The sequence below is a fragment of the Macaca mulatta genome, chromosome 9, assembly GCF_049350105.2.
Source record: "Macaca mulatta isolate MMU2019108-1 chromosome 9, T2T-MMU8v2.0, whole genome shotgun sequence".
Classification (NCBI taxonomy): domain Eukaryota; kingdom Metazoa; phylum Chordata; class Mammalia; order Primates; family Cercopithecidae; genus Macaca; species Macaca mulatta.
In genome coordinates this window covers 129,328,700-129,353,597 of record NC_133414.1, presented here as the reverse complement: position 1 = coordinate 129,353,597, position 24,898 = coordinate 129,328,700, and the positions used below count along the sequence as shown (strand labels likewise).

Sequence of the window (24,898 nt, the reverse complement as noted above, 5' to 3'; positions counted from 1 at the left end):
ACCCCAGGCAGCATGACAACCAGGGGCAACAAAAGAGGCTGAAACAGGAAAGTGGTGTGAGGGTGTTATTGCAATAACAACATCCTCACCAAAAAACCCCCAAACACTCAGGGTATACACAAACGGCTCTTTAAATTTAAGATATGATAGCACCAATTTTAGAAACTCAATAGGCAGTTTAAAAGATGAAGAGGAATAACTCAATGGAAAGGGGGAAAGACAAGAAATTACAAGAATAAAAGTAGGGAGTCTAACATTCAGCCAACTGGAGTAAAAGAGGAGAGAAAATAGGGGGATTCATGAAAGTAATAATACAAAGAGTCTCCCTGGCATTGTAACATGGGGTTCCCCAAGTGAAAGGGCTGATTAAGCAAGTATTCAGCCCAGAGGAGGAAAACAGACCCCACTGCAAATCATCAACGTGGACTTTTATAACCTAGAGAAGTAAAGGTCCCTCGGGATCCTACAGAGGCTCAGGAATGAGGGCAACACTGGCCTCCCCCACAGCAACCCTGGATGCTAGAAGACAACAGAACAGTGGCCTGAAAACTCCCAAGGAAAATGATTTCCAACTAAGAATTATACATGCAGACAAAGTCAACCAAGTGTAGGATGAGGGTAAAATATCTGCAACTATGCAGGGTCTCAGAGACCTTCACCTGCCACGCACTCTCTCAGGAAGCTGTGGGAGGCTGTGCTCTACAATAATGAGGAAGTCAGTCAAGGGCAAGGAATACGGGAAACAGAAGAGAGGCACAGAAGATGCTGGGGTGATGGGAAAGGAAAGTCTAGACCGAAGACCTAGGACAGACATCTACAAACGAGCCAATACACAGAAAGGTCAGGTTTGCCAACACTTGACTGCATTTGGAGAACTTTTCATCTTTGCCAGAAACTTTGGTGGATATATTCATAAACACTACATAAAACATTAAGAAAATGAAAGGACAAGGCAACAACTAACTCCAGGAAAATTAAATTTGCAAAAAGAAAGGAAATTAATCACAGTCCCCTAAATAGCTCAGTCAGCTGTGAACAATAATTACCCAGTCACACTAATGTCAGTGCTGAATGCCAGTCTAACAAGAAGCTGTAATGCAATTATTCGAATTATTCGGGGAGGACAGAAGGTGGGAAAATGTGTGAGCTGGTTGTTTGATATTTTCATATGGCGCTGCAACGGCATTAAATAATCCCCATCTACTCTATTAGGAAGCTGGTGGACAATGTCAGAAATTGGAAAAATTTTTTAAAGGGGGTGTAATTAGCCAGGTGTGGTGGCGGGTCCCTGTAATCCCAGCTACTCGGGAGGCTGAGGCAGGAGAATCACTTGAACCCGGGAGACGGAGGTTGCAGTGAGTGGAGATCGTGCCACTGCACTCCAGCCTGGGCGACAGAGTGAGACTCTGTCTCAAAAAAAAAAAAAAAAGTCAGGGGTGTACACATATTATTAAGAGACATAATGGCATCAGCAGAAGAAAGATCTAAAAGAGTTGAAGGTGATGGAATCTGAAGGGCTTTGGGGATCAAGAAGCGTGGGAAAAAGACAGCTGTTTTTCCTTATAATTATTTTATCTTTGTGTACACATGTACAATTATGTACATGTGTAACTTTGATAAAAAAAAAATTAAATTTAACTAATTTTAAAAAGTAAATCTACGTGTTCTGACATAGAAACACAGCCACAAAATTGCATGAAGGAAAAACAAGAGGTCACACAGTGATGTAAATGGCAAAATTCACTTGGTTGGATTTTTAGGCATTTCATGCAATAGGGTGGTAAACACAGAACCATCTAGAAAAAGACATAGAACTGTTAACAATGAATATCACGGGGGATGGGTTGGGGGAGGGGGAAAGATGAGTATGAAATTTAAAAATGTTTTACTTCCTCAATCAGCATACTTTGATTTTGTTATAATAAGCATGTACTACTTTCGAAATTAAAAACACTTTTTAGGAATTAATCCTTTAAACAATTGGTTTGTTGTTAGTCTTTTCACATAAATTTTATGGCTGTACAGTTAGTCCAGTTCCAAAACAGGGGAAGATGCCAACTGTACTTTTCGTCTCATTTCTGCCCAGATCTGATGTGTCTGTGTGAGTTCTGCACCCCTCAGGGATGATGGATAAACCAGAGAACAAACAGACCCCAAGGCTGCCCTAAGCAATGACCCCATTAAGAGTCAAACAGAAGCAATCACTTTATCATCCCCATAAGGGCAACTCAGCAGGGATGCCCTGGGGACAAACACTTTTGAATCAGAAGAGCCCACCCCAGTCCTTACCCAGCTGCCACTTTCGGGAACACATGGTCTCCATCATCCAGATGGGCAGGGCCGGCTCCAGCATGGCGATGCCCATGTTTGCAAAGCAGATGGAGCCTGTAAGGGAGGGAAGGGCTTTGTAGTGGCTTCTGCCTCCTCTCTTGTTTCCAGACACAGTTAGACTCCATGCACCTACAGCTCAGATAACCGCAACTCCTACTTCCATTAAGTAAAGGATAAATCGCATATCAAGAGGACAGCAAAGGCTGTTAATCATAATTATCATCATCACCGTCGTCATGCTTATTTAAAACAGCTAGAATCCCAGAGACAAAGTTTGGACTGGAGGCAGCCCTAGAGATCCTTTGGTTTAACCTACCCAATTATGGTTTTATCAATGAAGAAAGGGAGCACAGTTTATTAATGAAGTAGCTTGCTTGGGGCCACCCAGCAGCCAGGCCACTTCCAGACCACACACAGTCTAGGGGCAACCTGAGGCTCTCACATCTGTGTTTTACTGTGCAATAAACATGGGCATTTCTAATGATACCCTGAAATGCCAGAAAATCCAAGCAAGATCAGGTGGATTCAGTCCAGGCATGCTGTCAGGGGATTTTTCGAAGCAGGATCAGGTGCATTCAGTATAGGCATGCCATCGGGGGATTTTTCAAAAGTCAGCTGTATATAATGGTATCTACACAAATATTCGTGATCACTCTGTTAACCAGAACCCTTTGTAAATATAGAACTATCTGGAAAAAGACCCATAGAACTGTTCTCCATCGTTCTGGGAACTTCCTGTGTTGTGCCTCTTGGAACCTCTAATTTGCTACAACAAATTCAAAGAATATTGTGCAATCGTGATGAAGGTGCACATATAATGAAGAAAGATCTGTTCATTCAATGTGACATTTAAAGGCAGAGCGTATCGATGGCAGGACTCCCCTCCCACACACTGGGGGAGGGAGTTTGGCTCTCAACTCCCTCCCCCAGTCGAGGCTGCCTGGAAGTGTCGGTGACAGTCCAGGAGTGCTGCGTAGCATCTTCGTGTCTCCTGTGAGCAAGGACTAGACAGTGAGGTTCCAGCGAAGCCCAAGACAGGACAGGCCCGGGCTGCAAAGCCCTGCCCAGATGTGCCCAAGGTTCAGGGAGTCACATTTCTGGAGCCCCCATCCCTTACCATACCTCCTCGTCCCTACCTTGGATGCCAGGGTTCCAGAAGCATCTGAGCTCTGGGATGCCCCTGCATCTTGCAGACTTCACTGCATGAAGAAGTCACCATGCCAGCTCCATATCCCTTTGGCCAACAAGCATGATAGTCTTGGCCAGGGTTACATACCTGCTGCCCTAATCAAATCCAGCAGCAGAAGGGTTAAACACAACCAGCCTGAGGGTTGACAAAGGCTGAACTTAACTACTGGTGCCCAGTTCTCCCAGGCACCATCCAGCCTACCTGTGTTAGGGAGCCCTGCTTAGACACATCTAACCCTAACTGGGTCCAGTGCTATAGTGCAGGCTGCCCCGGAAACCAACACGTCAGCATGCGGCCAGACCTTCTCCTGGCCTGACCCCAAGGGTCTGCTTACCTCGGTACTCAGGCCCAGCAGCACCTTCACAAGGCTGGTCCCTGATTAGGCAGCCCAGGGCCTGCCAAAGCAGGCAGCCTCCTGCCATTGGGACAGTCTTGGGGAACAGTCCCTTGGATAGATGCAGACCATTATCCTTCCCAAGAGTCACAAAACCCCAGTGCTTTCTTTTAGCCCCTCTAGGCTGAAGCATGTCCTTTAGCCAAAGGGTGTTTGAGCGGCCTCCCTGCTTGCTCGGCAGGGATGCTCTCTGCTAGAAGGGAGCCCCTCTGGTCCCTGAGGGGCTCTGCTGTCAGTTTCTATTCATACACACCAAGGTGAGTCAGACTGCCCACCTGGGACCCTTGCCATGAGGCCAAGGACTCCTTCCAGAAAGTTCAAGGTCAAACAATGATGCAAACACAGTAGGCAAGCTTAGCTCCAAACAAACCCAGCCAGGCATCCCCGGGGAGCCAGGCAGCTCTGCAGAGCCCAGCATACACCATTTCGATTTTCCCCAAATAAGACAAAAAGGGCCTTGGCTGAGTGTCAGAAAGCAATGGTGGAAGAAAACCATTTCCTTTGACTTGTAGCCTCTTTGCCTTTTCTGTTTTTCTATGGCCCAACATTTCTAGCAGCAAAACGAAAATCAGCCCCGGCCATCCACCCCTGCCTCCAGCATGCGGCCATCACCTCGCATTGCCCTGACGGAGAAAACCCACAGAGCCCCACCTGCAGCAATGAGGATGTACGGGTCCTTCAGCAGCGTGGTTAGGGGTGTCCCCTTCTGACTCTGTCAAGAAAAAAACACACGTCAGAAGCATCACCATGCCTCGTCCCCCAGGGCCCTCATTCCCGGCCGCTCACCTCTGGCTGCACCCGGGACGGCTGGAGCACAAAGAGCTGAATAGCTAAAAAATAAAAATAAAGAAGACAAGCCCCTCTTCAGAAAGCAGGTGTGGCCCAAGCGCGTGCCGGCACGGATGCCAAGGTCACGGCAAGGTGCCCACATGGACTCACTCACCTCCATCCAAGAGCACCAAGGCAGCCAGCACCAGGAACGGAGCCGTCTTCCCCACAAACTCATACAGCACACTCCCGAAGGGGGGGCCCACTGCAGGGAGAGAAAGTGGGGACACCGCCCCTGGGACACACGCCCTCTGCCCGTACTAGAACCATCTATTTGACTCTTGTGTTTCTCTCTCTACTTTGTTCCAATAAGGTTTTGGGGTATCTGCCCTATTGTTCTGTTCAGTTAGAGTTCAGTTGTCTTGGTAACTTCCTCCAAGTGACTTTTCCTAAGAAATGGGCAAGAGTCTATAAAGGTCACCCTGAAAGCAAAGGCCCGAGAGAAACAAGATCCAGGCCCAGGGCTGGGAGGCTTCCACCGCACTCTTTCTGCACAAGAAAATGTTTAAACAGGGACTTCACTCCTCATACAGCGCAGGCAATCGGGAGAGGAAGGGAAAGGCTCTGAATCCCTCTCAGGGAAGATGTTTGCCCCCTGGTCTGGGAAGTCAGCCAGGGCAGGTGGGGGAGGCAGACCCAGAAGGCAAGTTCTCCCTGATTACAACTCACTGAATGTTCCCGAGGAAAGGGTCTGGCAGACCATCCTGTTCAACCTTTGGTTTTCCATCTGCGCCCAGGGAGGTTTGGGACAGAGGTAGCGGTAATCCTGATCCCCTCCACCCCCAGCTCAGGGCTCTTCCTACCATTTTTCAAAGTCTTCATGAAAGCAGGAAAGGAAGAAATAAAAAGGGAATTTCTGTGTCAGTGCAAATTTCGACAGGGTCATGGGATGAGGACTGCCGCTGTCCAGCACCAGGCAGGCCCCTCTTGCCAGTTCGCCTACACAGGGGCCTTACCCACCTAAGACCCCCATGGCCAGGCCTCCCAAGGCGATTCCCATGACGTTGCCTCTCTCTTCATCATCTGTGTAGACGCTGGCAAGCATGCCCATCCCTACACATGGAAAGAAATGGTCAACAGGCCAGCTCCGGGGAACAGCAAAAGAATAATGCATGACTTGCCTTCCCTCTCCAGCCAGCCTTGTGATCTTCCCAAACCTGTCAGATTCACTAAAATGTAAGACCAAGCAAAACCCAAGAGGAAAGTGGGTACCTTCTCCAAGAATCCCCAGCACTCCAACCACCACCAATACCTGAATTCCCTGAATGAGTCCAGCTCACTCTGCAAGGGGCCCCTCACGAACTCACTCAGGCGTTCCACACCTACCAGCCACAGAGGAGCAGGACGAGCCGATGCCCTGCAGCGACCTGGCGATCAGCAGGAAGGCATAGCTGCTGGAGAAGGCAAACACTGCCGAGAGAAGGGGTCCAAGACCGCACATCAGTGCTACTAGGACGCAACCGTCCCAAACAGGGACATTTCAGGAGCCCCCCTTAACCCGGTGGAGCATTTGCATGTTAGCCACCTTGTGCTTTTGTTCCATAAAAAGCTCTCTATCAATTTCTTTCTGCAATTGTTGCCAGTACACAAACCTCCCAGGCCATATTCTTTTTTTTGAGACGGAGTCTTGCTCTGTCGCCCAGGCTGCAGTGCAGTGGTGCAATCTCGGCTCACTACAACCTCCATCTTCTGGGTTCAAGTGATTCTCCTGCCTCAGCCTCCCCAGTAGCTGGGACTATAGGTGCATGCCACCACACCCAGCTACTTTTTGTATTTTTAGTACAGACGGGGTTTTGCCATGTTGGCCAGGCTTGTCTCTAAGTCCTGACCTCAGGTGATCCGCCCGCCTCCGCCTCCCAAAGTGCTGGGATTACAGGCATGAGCCAATCGCACCCCGTCCCCAGGTTGTATTCTTAATTCCCGGCTCATGGGCATCCATGCCCACCCTGATGAGACCCACACTCAGAAGGAAAACACCAGACACTTACTAATTGTTGAGACAAACATAATGCAGAATCCCGCAAATATGGGAATTGGATAGCCAATTCTGCAAAACACAAACATCACACAAATCTGGTGACTGCAGGCTATTTTTTTAAGGCTTTATATTGATTTTCTCCTGGCTACCCTTTGGGATTAGACAGATAAGTGTTTGGTGGACTTTTCTGAAAATTCATATACTCGGTGCTTCCTATGTGACCTTTTTGTATTTGTCTTAGAACGTGAATACATTTATGGACTGCCACTGTGAACAGAAATTTCTCCGGAATAAATGTTAACACAATATTGGCAAGTAACCCAGAACACATCCAAAATACACGGCCCCTATTTCTGTCATTTTTAAAAAATGATTCCTTTAATTATAGTCTTTGCTAGAGCTCTCCCAAAGGAGCCACTGCAATCAAATGATTCGGGTAAAAGGCCATCAAGTGATTCAACTGGCAGACTGCAGTATGTCTAAGAGGCATTAGGAAGCAAGATGTTAAGATCTTCCTTCCTGTTGACCCCATGAGGCCAACCTACAAAGACAAAGTCTCATTTTCTGTGCAAAATTTCAAACTCCAAATTGCTCCGCAAGACCACTGCTCACCTAGGGCTCTGGCGCCAGCTCAACAGGGCCGGTGGAAAGACCCTGGCATTTCCCTATGCCATGTCTGGCTGGACACGTGACCCTGCCACTTAATCTAGGGAGGTCTCCTCTCAGCCCCTCGGAGAGACCACCGCCCACCTCCCAGGACTAGAGTACGGAAAGAGATACGGATGTTAAACTGTTAACACCAGTGCCTACAGCATAGAAGGTGCCTAAGAAATGTCATCTCCTCCCTCATTCTCTTCCTTCTTTGTCCTCTGTTTCTGCTGAATCAAGCAGACAGCTGGGTCCCTGCTCTGTGGGTGGGGCATGAGGGTACCGGCAGCTTCCCAGCCCCTCTGCCTTGAGAGGAAGCCAACGGTGGCTGAGCTCTTGTCCAATTGCAGGTTTGCTCCAACCCAGAAGAGCCTGACATCTCTAAGTCTCTTCTGTCTCTAGCTCTGGACCCTCAGGAACCTGGAGAGGAATCAAATGAATCCAGGAAGGCAGAAGAGCCAAGCATCCTGAGCTCCGGGCACAGCCTGGAAGGGTTCTTCCATTCTAGGCTTTAACAAAAAAAAATTGTAATCGTAATGTAATGATGGCTCATGCCTGTAATCCTAGCACTTTGGGAGGCCAAGGTGGGTGGATCACCTGAGCTCAGGAGTTCCAGACCAGCCTGGGCAACATGGCAAAACCCTGTCTCTACTAAAATAATAATAAAAAAAAAAATGAGTAGACATGGTGGTGCACACCTGCAATCCCAACTACTTGGGAGGCTAAGGCATGAAAATTGCTTGAACCTAGGAAGGGGAGGTCATAGTGAGCTGAGATCGCACCACTGCACTCCAGCCTGGGTGACAGAGTGAGATTCTGTCTCGGAAAAAAAAAAAAAAAAAAAATCATAATCATATCGCCTTCATTTAAAGTTTAAACTCAGTTATCCCAGCACTTACACCCGCCAGATTTAGTCATGATTTAATAAGGGCCCTATTTCACCTCCCTATGTTACAGATGAGGAAACTGAGGCATGACATCATGACATCTGTCATTACTTATCAGATGTCATCAGACTAATTTCGCTTGGGCCATTCCCACATGGCTTTTCCTTGTAAACTTTACCACTTCCTCTGGTACCCAAACGGCATTAAATAGAATCTTTCCAAAAGTTTTCTTGACCATACTGAAATATTTTTTAACTGCTTCACCTGTATCCAGAAACCAAATACCAAAAATACAGAGAGTAACTCACAAGCATGACAGATTCCCAGAGAGTCAGGCCCCTCCCACAAACCATGCAAAGATTCCCCTGCTGTGAACAGAGGTGAGCTTGTAATTCACAAAGTGGGGCTCCAAGCAAATTGGGTAAACCAGAGAAGATGCCAGGATTGTGACCTGCAGTTCAGATGGCCATTGGGTGGCAGCTTCTCCTGTCTCAGCCCACCCAGAGCTGATTCCCTGTGCCCCTTATTTATGTGGACAAAAGAAAGCCAGCGCCGGGGGCTCACATGGCACTGTGGGATACTGAATCAGGAAATGTCCAGGAGGCGCAGAGAGGAGAACTCACAGGCAGTTTATTTTCAGCAACTGCAGTTTGTCCCACGAAAGAACAGGCATATGACCATCTTCTTGACTGTCCTGGAATAAACACAGGCTTCTCCCACCGTTCAACATACATTTGGAAAATCTAGTCATTGAAGTACCAATACGTGTCAAAGTTGTTGGAATTAGGGGCCTCACTCTTCTTTCACCAGTTCTTCATTTTGGCTATTTTTAAGGCTCTAATATGGAACCTTTCAGACTGCAGGGACATCCCTGAAGCCAAATAAGGCATCTGTGGCCCTTTCCCAGACTGTAGGCAGAAGCAATGGGTGGTTTCAGGACAAAACTCAATAAAATGTGACAGCCCCTGTCTGTGACCCCCAAACCACCAGCCATACTGTGCCCACTGTTCAATCCAGCCAGGTAACCCATCAGGGCACAGCTGGGGTGGGCTGGAAGCTACTGAGGTCCCTCCCTACCTGAAGACTCAGACATTCCCACGACTGTAAGCAGGGAACCAACCAACATGCTGGGTGGCCTGAGATTCCAAGGGAGGGTAGCTGGTTTTATCCATTTTTCAGATGATCAACACTGAGGCTTGGGGAGGTGAATTACTTACCCCAAATCCAAGGCTACGGGCATACCTTGAGTGTGGTAACATGTGCTGGGCCCTGCTGATGTGCCCCTGGGTGGGGACACCAGAGCACGTGGGATGGAGGGTGCACAGTTTCACTGAAAACCACAGGGTTTGTGCCCACAGAGGGTTCTTTTTTACCATCTGAGGTGCTGTGTTTTCTTTAGAAACACTGCAGTTACTGTTTTTCTTTCTAATTTTCTTTGGGATTTTAACAATGCATGTATGGAATAAACGAACATCAAAGCTAGAAGGAAACTCAGGGGCTAGCCAGTGCAAACCCTCACCTTAGATGAGAAAGCTGAGGTTCAGAGACAGAGTGGCTCGCCCTTGGCTGCAGAGCAAGCCGATGGCTTCAGATACAACCAGGCTCATGTTGCCGCCTTCTCGGTACCGGACACACCTGTGCCTGCACTTTCAACACAGGCCAAGCCACTGCAGGGGCTGCTCAGTGGTAAGCGCTGGGCATCATGTTTCCCCAGAGCTCAGCTTCAAGGCAAAGAAGACACCCTGGGAAGCTCCTGGGTCTCCGCCCTCAAACTCTTCTGGCCCCTCGAGCACCCACCATAGAAGGAAGGTGGTCCAGTGCCCCTAGTCATCGAGTGGTGGGCAGAAGGACCAAACCCTTTCTGCTTCCCCACAGTATCTCCTAAACAGACAGAAACTCAACTGACAATAGTCACAATCTGTGTCTGAGTTGCCCCCCTTGTCTCAATTCAGGGCCATCTCAATTAAAGTATTGCTAAGCAGAGCTAGATCTGATTCGGCAAACCTTTAGCCAAATGTCATCCTGGCCCACGGTCATCCTCTACAGAGAATCACGAAGCAGTTAATCCAATTTGAGTAAGACTAAAAATCATATATTGAATCCCTAGAACAACATGTAAAACAATAAAAGTTATGTTAATTATATATACTTAGTCAGTGCAGAAACCCCGTCTGTCCCGAAATGGTCAGTGAGAACAATACTTCTCTAGTGTTAATAATTAGCTTATCCTTGCCATGGAGACTAATGCAAGCTCTCTTCTCACGATTGTTAAAACCATAGTTTCCTCTACCATGGTAAATTACAGAAAGGATACAGACTACGGAGCCCCGAAGGGTGCAAACTATCACCAGATGCAACGAGAGACAACAGCTCCCTTCCGGTGATCCCTACACACTCCTAAAAGGTGTGCAGTAAATGAATGTCAGTAAATGGACTGATATTTTCAATCTGCCTGGATATAGTAGGAGGTGTGTCAATCATTTAGTAGATAAAACAAAATTCTGTCGTTTCGCTTGTCAAAATTCTTAGGTCCTGCTTCTCTTTTTCAGCTACCAGAGAGTTCCAGGGGGCACATACTTCTCTCTTTCCTGGGCGTGAGCCCTGTTCTCTGACACACAGCTTAACAGAGGCTTTGCTTCTCCTAGGAATGTTCTAATTCCACAGCCAGTTTCCTCTGATTTCAGAAGCAAAGACTCATCAAACCCTGCCTACCATCCTAACCACATCCAGGATGGGAGATCCCTTCTCGGAACAGCTGGTTTCCCTATCCATAGAGAAGCTGAAAAGGTCACTGCTTATTCCTACAAAGCCCACTTCAGACCCACTGGCTGAAGCTAGCAAAAAAAATAAAATAAAACCATAGATTTCGTAGAGATTTCATGCCCTGTGGCTTCCTCCTTGTCGTTCAGATGTTAGCTAAGATTTGCAAGGAAAAAGAACTGCTTTCAAATATACTAAGTAACTATGGAAATAAATTAAGCCACTGACGCTGGCTTGATAAAAAGCAGACCACCGAGACAATGACAAGCTAAGGAGGAAGCCAAGGGAAACGGTCCCCAGCAATGAAGTTAACTCTTTCCCAAGCCAGTCGTTTGGTGTGGAATATCTTTCGGTTGTGAAGATGCAACTCTTATTTAAACCTTATGCTAAGCAAGACCACAACGTCACTTCGTTACCTGACTGAGGGAAGAGAGAAATGTAAACGTGTTGTTCCATTGTTCATTTGCCTGGAACATTCCTCTTATGTACATATATATCTAAAATTTGCTTCTTAGACCAAATGATGACCAAGCATCACTAGTATAATTTCTGCTACCAGCTGCACACAACTGTACTCATGAAATGAATAGTTCAGCCAGAATTATAAAATGAGAGGCAAGAGGCTCCAACATGGAAATCAGGTCAACCCAGCATCCTCAGGCTTTGTTGGAAAGTGTGCTATTGGCCAGGTGATCACTACACACACCCATCTCAAAGGTTTTTTGCCACCTATCTGGTCATATATTTTCAGTAGAAATATAGTATCTGAATAACAAATGAAACAGGAAGAATGTGCATCCCATTAGCAGCTAAATGAACCCAAAAATTGTTACTCTGTATTTTCAAGGTTTGGTGTGAGAACTTATCAAATATTTAAAAACAACAGATGTGGCCAGGCGTGGTGGCTGACGCCTGTAATCTCAGCACTTTGGGAGGCTGAGGCGGGAGGATCACTTGAGGTCAGGAGTTCGAGACAAGCCTGGCCAAATGGTGAAACCCCATCTCTATACTAAAATACAAAAAAAATTAGCCAGGCGTGGTGGCATGCACCTGTAGTCTCAGCTACTCGGGAGGCTGAAGCAGGAGGATTGCTTGAACCTGGGAGGCAGTGGTTGCAGTGAGCCGAGATAGCCCCACTGCACTCCAGCCTGGGCAACAGAGTGAGAGTCTGTCTCAATAAATAAATAAACAAACAGACAGGCAGCCTACCTTTTGTGTCTCCTACCCACAAAAGCCACTCACATGGCACCATCATGACTGTGAATAGGGGAGTCCAAGTATGGTGTGGTGCGCTGTAGAACGTCTCGATTCAGAGTGGGTCCCACTTCTGAAACAAGCAGCTTTGGAAAAGAATAGCTCTGCCCAGCCTGGCTACAGGCAGCTTTCCCACACATCTTTAGGGATGCACAAGGCTGGACCAGTTCACACCAGGGACTGGAAAAAGACTGAAAATTTCCGGGACCAGGGAGGGTCCATGTCCACAGGAATCAGGCTGATCTTTTCTAAACTCTCTGCTCATTGATTAAAAATAGCAATCAGCAACTCACTGGGTCTTCAGCAGTTCTGCCTGGTACAACCAGGAAGAGCCCAAGTCAGTGCAAGAAAGACGGATTTTGAGCTGCATTCTTTATTTCTAGTAGCTAAAAGTACAAGCTGTATAATTGTAAGCAGGTGGGAAGAACAGGAAGTGGGGAAGAACAAAGCTTGAAACCGGACAGTCACGACATGTGGCTGCAGTCCCACCACTGTCGTGGTAAATGCTTTCTCCTCCTCAACTGCAAACTCCTTTGCCTATAAAATGCTAGGACTGGCCCAAAAGCTTTCGGGAAAAGTCTCTGCAAGCGCTGATGCTCCATATTTCAAACTACTCTTTAATCAGAAACATATTAACCAATTTTAAAAAGCTTTTAAACACATTTGTTTACAACACTGAAGACTTGAGTCATACATCTTGCTCATGGAGGATGTGATTGGCACAGTTTACACCAAAAGACTGTTTGCAATGGCTCACAGGTTAACTCCTTGGAGACTATTAAAGGCAAATGGAATGCATTTGTCCCTTCTCTGCTTCCATCTGAACTGTGGTGGGAAGTAGAATCTAGGAGTGTCCAGAAGAGCTGCCCAGTCCCCAAATTCATAGCTATCGGGCTTGGAAATTATGAGACAAATCACAAATCAGGATCACAATATGAAAATGTGTTTGCTCGCTGGTCACAGTGGCTCATGTCTGTAATCCCAGCACTTTGGGAGGCCAAGGTGGGCAGATCACCTGAGGTCAGGAGTTCGACACCAGCCTGACCAACATGGTGAAACCTCATCTCTACCAAAAAATACAAAAAATAGCCAGGCATGGTGGTGCACGCCTGTAATCCCAGCTACTCAAGAGGCTGAGACATGTGAATTGCTTGAACCCAGGAGGTGGCAGTGAGCCAAGATCACACCACTGCACTCCAGCCTGGGTGACAGAGCAAGACTCTATCTCAAAAGAAAAGAAAAAAAAAATTGCCCTTCCATATTACCAGGCAGTACTAGAAAATCATTTTCAAATTTGCTGGGTAGCTGGGCAAAACAGTTGAGGATTACAATTTTGCTCCAGATAACTTTCAAAGTGGATTACTCACCATGAGAATATACTAAATTTCACAAGTCACAAAATGGAAGACAATGTTTTTAAAGTCCCGAACATGAGCCTGGTGTGGCTACAGCCTCAAAGCCTTTGGAGTATTTAACAGGGGAAAGGGCTCACTGCTTTTAGACAAGCTTCTTCCCCATGCATTTTTAATGCATGACATTTTAAGCAATGCATTAAAAATAAGAATGGGATTTTTAAAAAAGCTTTTCATTTGCCATTTGCGTTTGGAAGATTGGAGTACTCACAGGCATCATTTCAGCCGAATTTCTAAGTATTACACTCTACAGCTAGCAACGTTCCACCCAAGTGATTGGCAAGGCATTATTACGATAATGTCCTCAATTTTCACATACAGTATTTGAGCTGTTTGCTTTCTCAGAATACAAAACCCTGAGCTATTTTCTGTAATTATACCAGATGCATTTTAAGAAGCGTTCTTAGTCTTGAAAAAAGGAAAGAAAACAATCCTGCAACTACTGAGGTCTGTTTGGTTTTTCTCCTGAGAACAGAGGAGCCACTGAATGTCACCTTCTTAATGGGCTCACAGTCAGCCCTTCGCTGGGTTAATTTGCTTAGCATATTTTATGTAGCAACCTTAGAATACTGCTCTGCACAGACTGGAGGGCTGGACGTGGCTTGAGATTGCTGAAATCAATTCAATGGCACCCTTCGTTCCAGAAAATCAAACTGCAGATGTTGAGAAAGTGCTCCTGTCTGACTCAAGCTCCATGTGTCCAAGGGCAACTTGTGCTGGTGGAAGGCCAGATCTGCCGTCCCCTCCCTGAGCCCCAGCCACCACCCAAGGTTTCCTCAGCTCCCAGTGCCCCTAACCCTAGAGTCGCACAGGGATCTGCTCTCAGAGCTTGGTCGCTTTAACGCTCTGTTGCCACCTTGAAGTGTTTCGTAATATTTGAATGTGGGGCACACATTTTCATTTTGCACTAAACCCCACAAATTATGTAGCCAGTCCGCGCCCCACTCCCCATGCCAAAGGCAGAGGAAATGCGAAGTTCTCCCTGCTCCCTTACCCTGCTTAACATTGTGCTTGATTCACTCATTCTCTTTGGCTTTGGTATCTGTAATGGCTCCCAACTGCCCCACACAGAATCCCACTCCTTTCTCAGCCCAGCACTTGGGGCCTCTTACAGCCTAGCCCAGCCCTGGTTTCCCCTGTCTCCTTAGTTCCGCCCTCTCCCCACCACTATCTCCTCCATTTCTAGTCTAGTCTTTGTTCTCGCTTCTGGGCCTGGTCTGCAGGTAGGACTCTGGGCACGCCCCTCCCCACCATTTCTGACGTTTAACAATAGGTATGCCTCACACGTATCATTTCCACCTAGGTAGCTACACTGTGCACTTGACAGCCCACCACCAACACTCAACTGTACCAGCTCCCGCTCCTTGCACTGACACCTTGGGGGCCTGCCTCCTCCTCTCAGCTGCAAGGCCCTTGTCCTGAGCTTTGAGCGCCCACAGACCAGGCAGAACTGGTCCACCTCAGCTGTAGAACAAACACTTCACCAACAGTGGAGAAGTAAACAGTTATTCCAAACAATGTGGGTTCAAAAAAATCTAGAACAGCCTGATTCATCTGAAGCTAGTTTAGGCAGCTTGGATTATCCAGACAATAGCCTCATTTCTCTTCCTTTCATGCACGTGGACATGGCTAGGTAACCACCAGAAGGGAAGAACACAGCCCATGACCTTGGCATCAGCTTGGAGCCCAAACTATGCAGCAGTGCGTCCGACCTTTTCCCACACTCCCTACCTGGTATCTATGAGAGCCTTTAACATGCCAGCTCCAAAAGAAGACACCTTGACTCTCTACAAAGAAGTTCATGGCCTGAGGTAGAAGGCAAGAGGAGGCCACATGGCTCCTAAAATAGGATGACAGCCATGGCGACTATAGAGTTCCTTGCTGCCAAGGGCAATTCTGACAAACGCACTTATGAAACCTGGCATTTAGACAGGCCAAAGTCCTCCCACTCGGTAAAAGAGGTTCTCTTTATTCTGTCTTCTTTAATATTTTCTTACTTGTTGAGCAACAGAAGGGAGAATAGAATAGGAAATTGTGGTTACCTGGGAACAGAGACATAGGAGAAGGAGACTGGGTTTTCCCCAGCTCACCCACCATGGATTTTCCAGACTCCCACCAATGAATAAGAGGCAGAATTCCAGGAAGGACATAAGCTAGGACTGATACAAATATCAAACTCTTTGACTAAAGTCGTCTGCCCTACCTGTTGGTCAGCAGTCCTATGAAAGGGTTGGTGATGAGCTGGACGGTGGCTTTCGAGGCAAACAACAGACCGACTTGCACGTTTTCATTCAGGAGGTCTTTGTCTTCACTGGGACAGTCGGAAGGGACAGCGGATGCGTTGGTCACCATGTGCTGTGTGGTGGTCTGATGAAGCGGCCCTTCCTGCAGGTCTCTGGTAGCGTTCCCAGTGACCATGGTCGAGTTGTCATAATAGGAGAAGATGCTCCGGAAGCTGTCTGAGCTGGAGGCCGTGTGCACTGGCCTGGCCGTCTGGATTTCTGTAGCATTCTTCTCATGCTTAATGCTGTACAGATAACTTGGGATGATGGGGACTGGGGATGAGAGCAGAGTGGCAAGGTGGTGATCACACTGAAACCCTCTCCAGGAAAAAAAAATCAGCAAAAAACTATGGTTGCATCGGCCAGGAGCAGTGGCTCACACCTGTAATTCCAGGTCTTTGGGAGGCTGAGACGGGTGGATCACCTGAGGTCAGGAGATCGAGACCAGCCTGGCCAACATGGAGAACCCCTCTCTCTACTAAAAATACAAAAATTAGCTGGGCATGGTGGCACCCGCCTGTAATCCCAGCTCCTTGGGAGGCTGAGGCAGGAGGATCGCTTGAACCTGGGAGGTGGACGTTGCAGTGAGCCAAGATCGCACCACTGCACTCCAGCCTGGGCGACAGAGTGAGACTCTGTCTCAAACAAACAAACAAAACAACAACAACAACAACAAAACTATGGTTGTGTCAAATGCCAGAAGAGATCCAGAGAGGTTGCAGGTCTACCCCAAAAACAGGAGCCCTGTGCCAGATGTCTACAATGACATTGCAGCAAGTTCACTTTCCTTAGCTCACTAGAAAGAACCAAGCCCCCAGCGGCCCTGAAGACTATCTCCTCTCAAAGGCAGCTGCTGTGCTGAACTGACTGCTCCCACAGATTCTGTCGTTTGTGGGTTTCTTCCACATTGTTCCTTCAAGGAATATTTCAGAAAAGCAAAATGTGGTCTGATGTCAACACAGTGCTGACCTGGGGTCAACCGGTGCTTCTAAGAAAGAGAGGCTCAAAAGACTTTCAAATGAATGAATCAAGGAAACAGAAAACTACATTTCATTATGTGTCTTAGAAAAAAATTAACCTGCAGGAAGTAATAACTTGGAAATTCTGCAACAAGCCCACTTCATTCTTCCATTGTGTGAGTAGGAATCTGCAATTTTTCCTACAACTTGTAAGATTTAAGAATTCCTGAGACTTTCACAAGGAAAAAGCAAAACTGTGACACAGACCAGGCTTGGTGGCTCACGCCTGTAATCCCAGCACTTTGGGAGGTCGAGGCGGGTAGATCACCTGAGGTCAGAAGTTCAAGACCAGCCTGGCCAACATGGCAAAACCCTGTCTCTAATAAAAATACAAAAATTAGACAGCTTTGGTGGCACAGGCCTGTAACCCAGCTACTCGGGACGCTAAGGCAGGAGAATCACCTGAACCCGGGAGGTGGAGGTTGCAGTGAGCCAAGATTGCGCCACTGCCCTCCAGCCTGGGCAACAGAGTGAGGCTCCGTTTCAAAAAACAAACAAAAAACAAAACAAAAAGCAACAACAAAAAAAATACAAATTAAATTGTGAAACATATAATCGAAGCTGTGAGCACATGTGTCCAATGGAGCATTCCAGCCTAAGCAGAACTAATACCCTTGGTACTGAACAGGGATGAGCTCCACGGCTCTGATAACTCCTTGAGATGAAACCTATCAGATGCTCTGAAAACCGCTGTGAGAAAACCTGCAAATGGAGAGAAAGGAAACAGCTCCCACCACTTACAGTCTAAATGAGTCGTGATTTTTTTTCATTCGTTAAAAACTGGGATTTTTTTTTTTAAGGAAATGCATACCAAATCCTTCTCTGTTAATGGGCGGGATTAAGAGATCTGAATTTCAATTACTTAATTTTTCAAAATTCCATTATAGGAAAAAGAATAAAACCAACATTGTTCAAATCGCTCTTGCAATGGTTCCTGAAATATTTCCATCTCAAGTCATTCACTAATACAATATACCTGAATGTCTTTTTTTTTTTTTTTTTTTTTTTTTTTTTGGAGTAAGGGATCGAAACTTGCTCTTTTAGGTACTACACCAAATTATTAACCTGCATTTTCGAGTAGCCCAATAATTATTCTAACACGTAATTTTGAACTTTAGGAATTTCTCTTCTGGAACAGAAATCTTTTTCATCGCAGTGAAAGCAGGCAAGAGGATGCGGGAAATTATCAGGGGGAAACATAAGTTCTGGGTCTTATCGGATGTCACAGTTTTTGACCCAAGCATCAGGAAAGCGAAGCCACCAAAGCGGCTCCTCCTAGCCCGGGCGCGGCAGCCTAGAGGGGATGTCTTTTTTGCAAAGCGAGTTCTCCAACTTTCCCGGGGCTTGGCGGAGCTCCGGGACCGCGCTGGGGTAAGCGGAGTGCCGGGGAAGGGGCGCCGGGACTGGGGTGCCGGGGCAGGGGTGCCCTGTCCGCACGTACCCACGACAGTGAGCAGCATGTTGTCCAGCAGCAGCGCCAGGAACACGATGAACAGGATGAGCTTCCGCGAGCGGCGGCTCTCCTGCAGCCAGCGGACCAGCGCCAGCTCGCTCAGGGCCATGTCTCCGGGGCTCCGCTGCGGGCGCGGCGCGCGGTGAGGACCCAAGGCGGCCGGGGACCCCCATTCTCCCGCCCCCCAGGCCGCGGAAGGGAGAGTCAGGGAGCCGCGCGCACCAGCATCCGGGGACACCCCCGGGCGCCCCAGCCTGGGCTCACCTGCCTCGAGCACGTCCCCACGAGCGCCTGCGCTCCCTGGAAAGAGCGCCCGCGAGCGCCGTCGGAGACCCAATCTGGGGACCCAACCTGGAACCCCCAGGACGCTGCCCCGATCCCCGCCGCCCCCAACTGTGCCACTTCCCAAACTGCACGCTCGGCCCCCGTGCACCTTGCGCCCTGCGCCCCGGCTGCCCCGGGGTCCCTGTAGCCCCGCTCGCGTAGCTCTGGGGGCCTCCCTGCCTACCTGCCTCCCCCGGCCCCGCTCCCCTCCGGCTCCGCGCCCTGCGAGCAGGGAGCCGGGGCCGCGTTACCTCGGGGTCGCCTGCTATGCGTGCCCGAGTCCTCCGCGCCCGCGCCACCGCCCGCAGCGCAGTGGGCTCCGTCAGTCCGGGCGGCTCCGGGTCGCAGTCTCCGCCCCAGCGCCCCTCCGCCGCCGCTCAGTTTACCCCTTCCGACTCTGACGTCACGGCCGGAGGGAGTGGGGGCGGGGGGCTGGGGCGCCCTGGTCTCCGCCCGCCCGCGCCGTCGCTGCGCAGGAGGGGCCGCCTCCCTGTCCCCGCCTCGACCGCGGCCGCGCCTCTTCTCCGGACCCTGCGCGTGGCCGAGTGCCTTGGGGACTCGGGCCTGGGGAAGCGGCAGGGGCGCAGAGGGAAAGAGGTCAGAGACCCTGGACGAAGGGTGAAGGGCCAGGGACCAAGGCGAGGAGACAAGGCTTTCTTGTGGGTCCAAGTAGTGGCACGAGCTGCTTTGAATAAATCAGGTGGCTCTTTGAGCCTCAGTGTCCCTGAAATGGGCCTTGAGGACGGGAATGATGGCCGTGGGGTAAGATCGCCAGCGGTGACAGGTGCTGGGAGCCAGGGACAGGCTTCTCTTTCCTGAGAAAGCCACGCTTTGCACCCACCATTCCCTCCCCTCTCCTTCCTCTGCAGCCGCGATGCGGGGGTGCCACTCGGAGGAGCCTTTGAGTCCTGGGCATCCTCAAGTTGGTGACCGGGGAAAAAGGGGATACCTTTCAGTGTCGCCCTACGGTGGGAGCTGAGGAGGTGAGGGTCCCAGGTCTCAGAAAGTGAGAGCAGTGAGTTTGGGCCTCTGGGGCCACTTGAGCAGGGGACCCTGGAGGCTAGGTGAGTGCCCCTGGCCTCTGAGAAAGGGCTAGGGGGTGGGTTGTGGGTGGGGCAGCAGGCTTAGGCCCTGTGTCCTGTACTCTCGCCCCTCGGTCCTGTGCCTGGGCGTCTGGGTGAGAGGTAGTTCCTAGAGCCAGGGGCCTGTGTGTAGCTGGTGCAGAGCTGTCATCCTCACTGCCAAGGGCTAAGGGCCTGCCTTTGATTTACAGGTCCCTTTTAGAAGCAAAGGAGAAACAAACAGATGCCCTCTGACATCGCTGGAGCTCTGCAGGCCCCTCCGAGGGGACCATGGGAGCAGGAGCTGTTTTCTTGGAAAACCACCTAGAATAAATGTTACCCTGTCACAGTCTCTTAGCAGAAGAGTGGCCTTGTTTTATTAATGTTAGCTTGTTGTCAGCAGGAGGCCACTGAGAACAGCAGTGTGGTGTGCGGCTGTCCCCGCTCTCTCCGCCTCCCTACTCCCTTGCAGAGACCCCCTGTGCTTCCCATTGCTACCCCGAGTGTGAGAAGAGATGGTTGAACAGGTAAGTAGGTCAGGAACATGGGTCTCCAGGATGTCGCAGGATGTACGCAACTTAAATATTAAACAGGGAGGACAGAAGGAAAACCACTTAGGAGGAGGAAGCAGATGGCAGAGAGCCATTTAAGATGGCAGGAGGGTATCACTCACGGAGTGCCCCAGAGTGCTTGCTCTGGAGTTTCAGAACCTAAGATGCAGACTCTACCCCAGGGACCATGGGGACAGAGAACCATCATGGTAAAGGGTGCCTACCAACATGCCCAGGTCCCAGTCTGCTACTTCCTTGACTGGTGGCCTTGGGCTAGTTATGTATCCTCTTCGTGGCTTAGTTTCACCATCTCTGGAATGGAGATACTCACCAGACCTACTGCAGCGTGGTTGTGAGAATTCCACGGGAATGCATAGGCAGCTCTTAGCACAGTGCCTGGCACAAAGTGAGAGCTCTGTAAGTGCTGGCCCCTCATTCATGTGGTGAATATGTGTTGAGTTCTTACTGTGTGCCAGGCACTGTGGTTAATGCTGGGGAGACAGTAAAAGTCCAGACAAATCCCTGCTGACATTCTGAGCTGATAGCAGCATCATAGCAGTGAACACTGGAAGCCACACCAAACTCCAGCCCAGACAGCTGGATGTAGATGGCTCCAAGGACAATGCCAGCCTGGCATTCCCACCTCCCGATCACTGCCAACACCCCTAGAACAGTATGGCCTATAACAGGGTCTTCAGACTTTTTGTTGAAACCCTCTAAAAAATGTTTAACAATATGTTTGCCTTATACATTTTCAAGTTGGCATCTACAATGAGTTTTTTAATCATATATTTAAATAGGGCATATTGTATTTATTGACCTTTATATATAAAACTATTATATCTCTCTTTTAAATATACCCAAAGGAATTTATATAAGAACACAAAAGCGCCATGTTATACTTAAAAATATAAACAAGCATCCCTTTAATAGTCAAAATATTTACATTGTGTCCTTTACCCCTTTAAAGTATGTTTCCATTCTGTTTCCAGCATATTTTTATCCTACTGTAATGTTTTTATCGTTTAAATTCTGTATTCATCACATTATCTATTATGTGAACTACGACAAATATGTGACTATGCATTAGCTTTTCAAAATTTTCTACATATGGACATAAATATGGCAACAATAGACACTGAAGACTACTAAAGGGGAGAGGGAGGGAGGGGAGAAAAGGTTGAAAAACTAACTCTTGGGTACTATGCTCACTACCAGGGGTACAGGATCGATCATACCCCAAACCTCAGCATCACTCAATACACCCATGTAACAACCCTGCACATGTACCCACTGAATCCCCAAACAAAAGTTGAAACTATAAAAAAAAAGTGTAGGCACAGTGACTCATGCCTGTAATCCCAGCATTTTGGGAGGCTGAGGTGGGAGGATCTCTTGAGGCCAGGCGTTCGAGACCAACCTGGGCAAGATAGTGAGACCCTCTACAAAAAAAATTAAGAATTAGTCGAGCGTGGGTACACAACTGTGGTCCCAGTTACTTGGAAGGCTGGGTTGGGAGGACCACTTGAGCCCAGGAAGTCAAGGCTGCAGTAAGCCATGATCACACCACTGCACTCTAGCCTGGGCAACAGAGCAAGACCCTACCTCAAAAATAAATAAATAAATAAATAAATAAATAAATAAATAAATAAATATTTTCTTATGGCCATAAGGCCCTAAAATTCTCTTTAGGATTATCTGATTATACCAATGATTAATGGTATTTAAATGATCAAGACATCATACACAAATATGCATTTTGATAAATAATTATTAAACATAAAAAGGAAAATTGTATTAAAAGTACATTACTTAAGAGACGCATAGGGAGGGGATTTTTGGAGCCTTGATGAAAGAGACACCAAAAGTCTCTGTTTGGTGCCAAGGATGTTTTTGTGCCTCAGGACACTGTATATAGGAAGGGGGTCAGACTCAGGTTAGACAGGAAGGGAGCCTTTCTTTGCCCAGGGGAAGATGGGAGACTGTGGAGAGGGGAGGCCATGCAGGAGCATGTGCATGTCCCCACGCAGGTCCATCTCAGCCAGATGAGCTTTAAAATGGAAGACATGAAAACTGAGGGTCTCAAAAGCTTGGGACATCTTCATATACACTCAGTGTCCTGCCATTCCAGGCTGAAGAGCCTCCACAGCCACTTCTGATACTTCTCAGCCCTTGCCTTCCCCCTCTGGCCACAGTGGTTCCTCTCAGCATTTCTCTGCCGCAGGGTCTTTGCACATTTTCCTTCCTCTTCCTCTTCTTTTCTAGTTATTTCCTCTCTCAGTCCCAGCATCGCTTCCTGGAGGAAAGCATGCGGTCCAGCATGAGACAGGCCCCTCCCTTACAAACCCTCATGAAGGTGTTACTTCTTTTTACTTCACTTCCTCCTTTGAGTAACCCTCAAAGAAGCATTTCTTCCTCTAGAGTTACTTCCTCTCTAGAGGGAAGTAACTCTCCCTCCTCTCCCTCCACTCACTTGCACCTTTTTTAGACACTGGAGACTGAGGAGGTACAAAGGTGGTACCAGGATTGACTTTTTCATTACATTTCAATATTTGGGAATGATAATTTCTAAATTCTATTTAGGAAGTAGCCACCTGGGACATAGCAGTTATTTGAAATAGACATTACTGGAGATACACTAACAGGAGTTTAAGCTGTAGACAGCATCCTAGTGGGGGTCCCTTACAAGTTACATGACCTTGGTCATGCTGCTTGACTTTTACACATCTCAGTTTCTTATCTGTCTCTCCAGCAGGTTAACAGTCCCTCCCTCCCAGCGTAGTTATAGAGAGAAAGTGGGATGGGCCTTGCCTAGTACCTGACATCCATTAGGTGTTCTCTGTTACTGGAAAATGGGAAGTGCTGGATACAGGGAAGGTGTAGGTGTTTCCTGGGGGAAAAATCCTCAGGTGCTCCCCCACCAGAGAACTTGGAAACAAGGACGATACCCTCAACTCCTGGGCATTAAGCTGTGACATGCAAATAATGGGTCAGAGCAGAAACGAACAAGGCCATCCCAAGAGACTCAATGGTTCCTAGGCTAGCCCAACCTGGCGTACTATTATCACACCGACAGGGAAGGAAGGGAGAGTAGAGTAGCCAGGCAGGAGCCAGCAAGCTGGCACAGGATTGGAACAGATAGGTCACAGAAGGGGGAGCCCAAATAGCTACCAAGCTCATGAAGAGACACTCACACACTAGTAATCAGAGAAATGCCTATTAAAATGAGGTCAAGATGCAGCCCTACACTCGGAGCACTGGCAACAATAGGAAGTTGGGTGAGGCCATTTGTTGGTGAAAATATAGGGAAACAAGGGTACTTTCCTTGGGGTGCATGGGGACTGGTACAGCCTTTCTGGAGAGCAATCAGGAACTTTTTGGTGGAATTAAGCGCCCACCCTCTGATCCAGAGTGCTCTCTCTGCCATCTTCTGTTCAAACCAAGAAGCCAGATGTAAAAGCCCCCCAGAGGCTACCCACAGAAGAGCCCCTGCACAAAGAGCTGCTCCCAGGAAGAGCCTGGGTAAATGTAGGATACATTGTAGGTTTCAGGGCACACCAGGGAAGTCGCTGAGACAGTTACCACTGCGCTTTGTGGGAAATTCCATCCCATTTGTACATAGCCCCAGGTGTCTCCTATGGCCTGTATCTCAGTCCCCTGAATCTCCAGGGCTAGCAGCTTCAACTGAACTTTCCTAGGAGGGCTCCATCTAGACATGATTTGTTTGCGTCATCTTCAGACTGGATAGAGCAAGTGTCTTTTGGGCAAGACCCTCAAGAGCTCCTTGCCAATCTCCTCCTAGGAGAGCAAAGACAAGGTGCTAGTGGGAGGATTACCACGTGGCTTAAGGGAGGGTCTGGCTGCTCCCCACGCTGTGGCTGGAGAGTAGGAAGTGAGAGGGCCCAGAACAGGGACCTGAAGGTAGGCTGTAGTCTCTCTCTCTCTCTCTCTCTCTCTCTCTCTCTCTCTCTCTCTGTGTGTCTCTCTCTATCCTGTTCGTCTCTGAGAAATCCCTACTCAGAACCTAAGGGGCATGGACAAGGATGGTCATTGCCATGTTGTGTGCAGCAGTGGGGAATTGAGGCAACCTGGGTTTCCCTCACTAGGGAAGATGTAGGTGAAATGTGGAGGACGTGACTGTAGAGTACCATGGAGCCATGGAAGCCGTGCACTGCATTGCACACATCTCCACAGGCAGATTTTAGGAGGCCTTGGGTCTTGGGAGGAGGAGGAGAGTAAGTTCTATAGCATAATTTCAAGTGGGTACATGACAAGCACATGGACACCATTACATTTTTGGAGGCTTCATTCCCATCCAAGGGTATGAATCAAGCACATTGGAAGTGGATCCCCTTCTCTGGGAGGGGGCCAGGAGTGGGGATCTAGGATGAAGTGGAAATAAGTGAAAAGAAACCAAGAAACGGGCACCACAGTCTGCTCAGAACTGGGCAGAGGATCAACTCACCTCTCTGTACATAAGGTACCCCACCACTGCCACCCCTGCCAAAAGGATGTGTTGGTGATAAA

The 24,898-nt window shown here is 48.4% G+C and overlaps 1 protein-coding gene and 1 long non-coding RNA gene across 4 annotated transcripts in view; one reads left to right on the top strand and one right to left on the bottom strand.

The window, feature by feature from the left end:
• The window catches only part of SLC18A2 (solute carrier family 18 member A2), a 39,145-nt gene extending 19,880 nt beyond the window's left edge, over positions 1-19,265 (bottom strand). The window contains exons 1-10 of one of the 3 annotated variants that reach the window (XM_028826907.2): positions 19,011-19,265; positions 18,424-18,559; positions 15,885-16,236; positions 6,731-6,789; positions 6,069-6,152; positions 5,703-5,795; positions 4,858-4,947; positions 4,701-4,744; positions 4,566-4,626; positions 2,290-2,385 (exon numbers count right to left, since the gene is read on the bottom strand). In XM_028826907.2, the coding sequence (XP_028682740.1) occupies positions 2,290-2,385; positions 4,566-4,626; positions 4,701-4,744; positions 4,858-4,947; positions 5,703-5,795; positions 6,069-6,152; positions 6,731-6,789; positions 15,885-16,236; positions 18,424-18,544 (1,000 nt within the window). In that variant the 5' untranslated portion in view covers positions 18,545-18,559; positions 19,011-19,265. Of the gene's footprint in view, positions 1-2,289; positions 2,386-4,565; positions 4,627-4,700; positions 4,745-4,857; positions 4,948-5,702; positions 5,796-6,068; positions 6,153-6,730; positions 6,790-15,884; positions 16,237-18,423; positions 18,986-19,010 lie in introns of those variants that run through there. The other 2 variants (XM_077947616.1, XM_077947617.1) reach the window with 2 other exon arrangements.
• LOC114670043 (uncharacterized) lies at positions 18,219-20,172 on the top strand. The gene is made up of 3 exons (XR_003719486.2): positions 18,219-18,353; positions 19,629-19,742; positions 20,033-20,172. It is a non-coding gene; the product is annotated as an uncharacterized LOC114670043 (long non-coding RNA).
• The last annotated feature ends 4,726 nt before the right edge of the window (positions 20,173-24,898 follow it).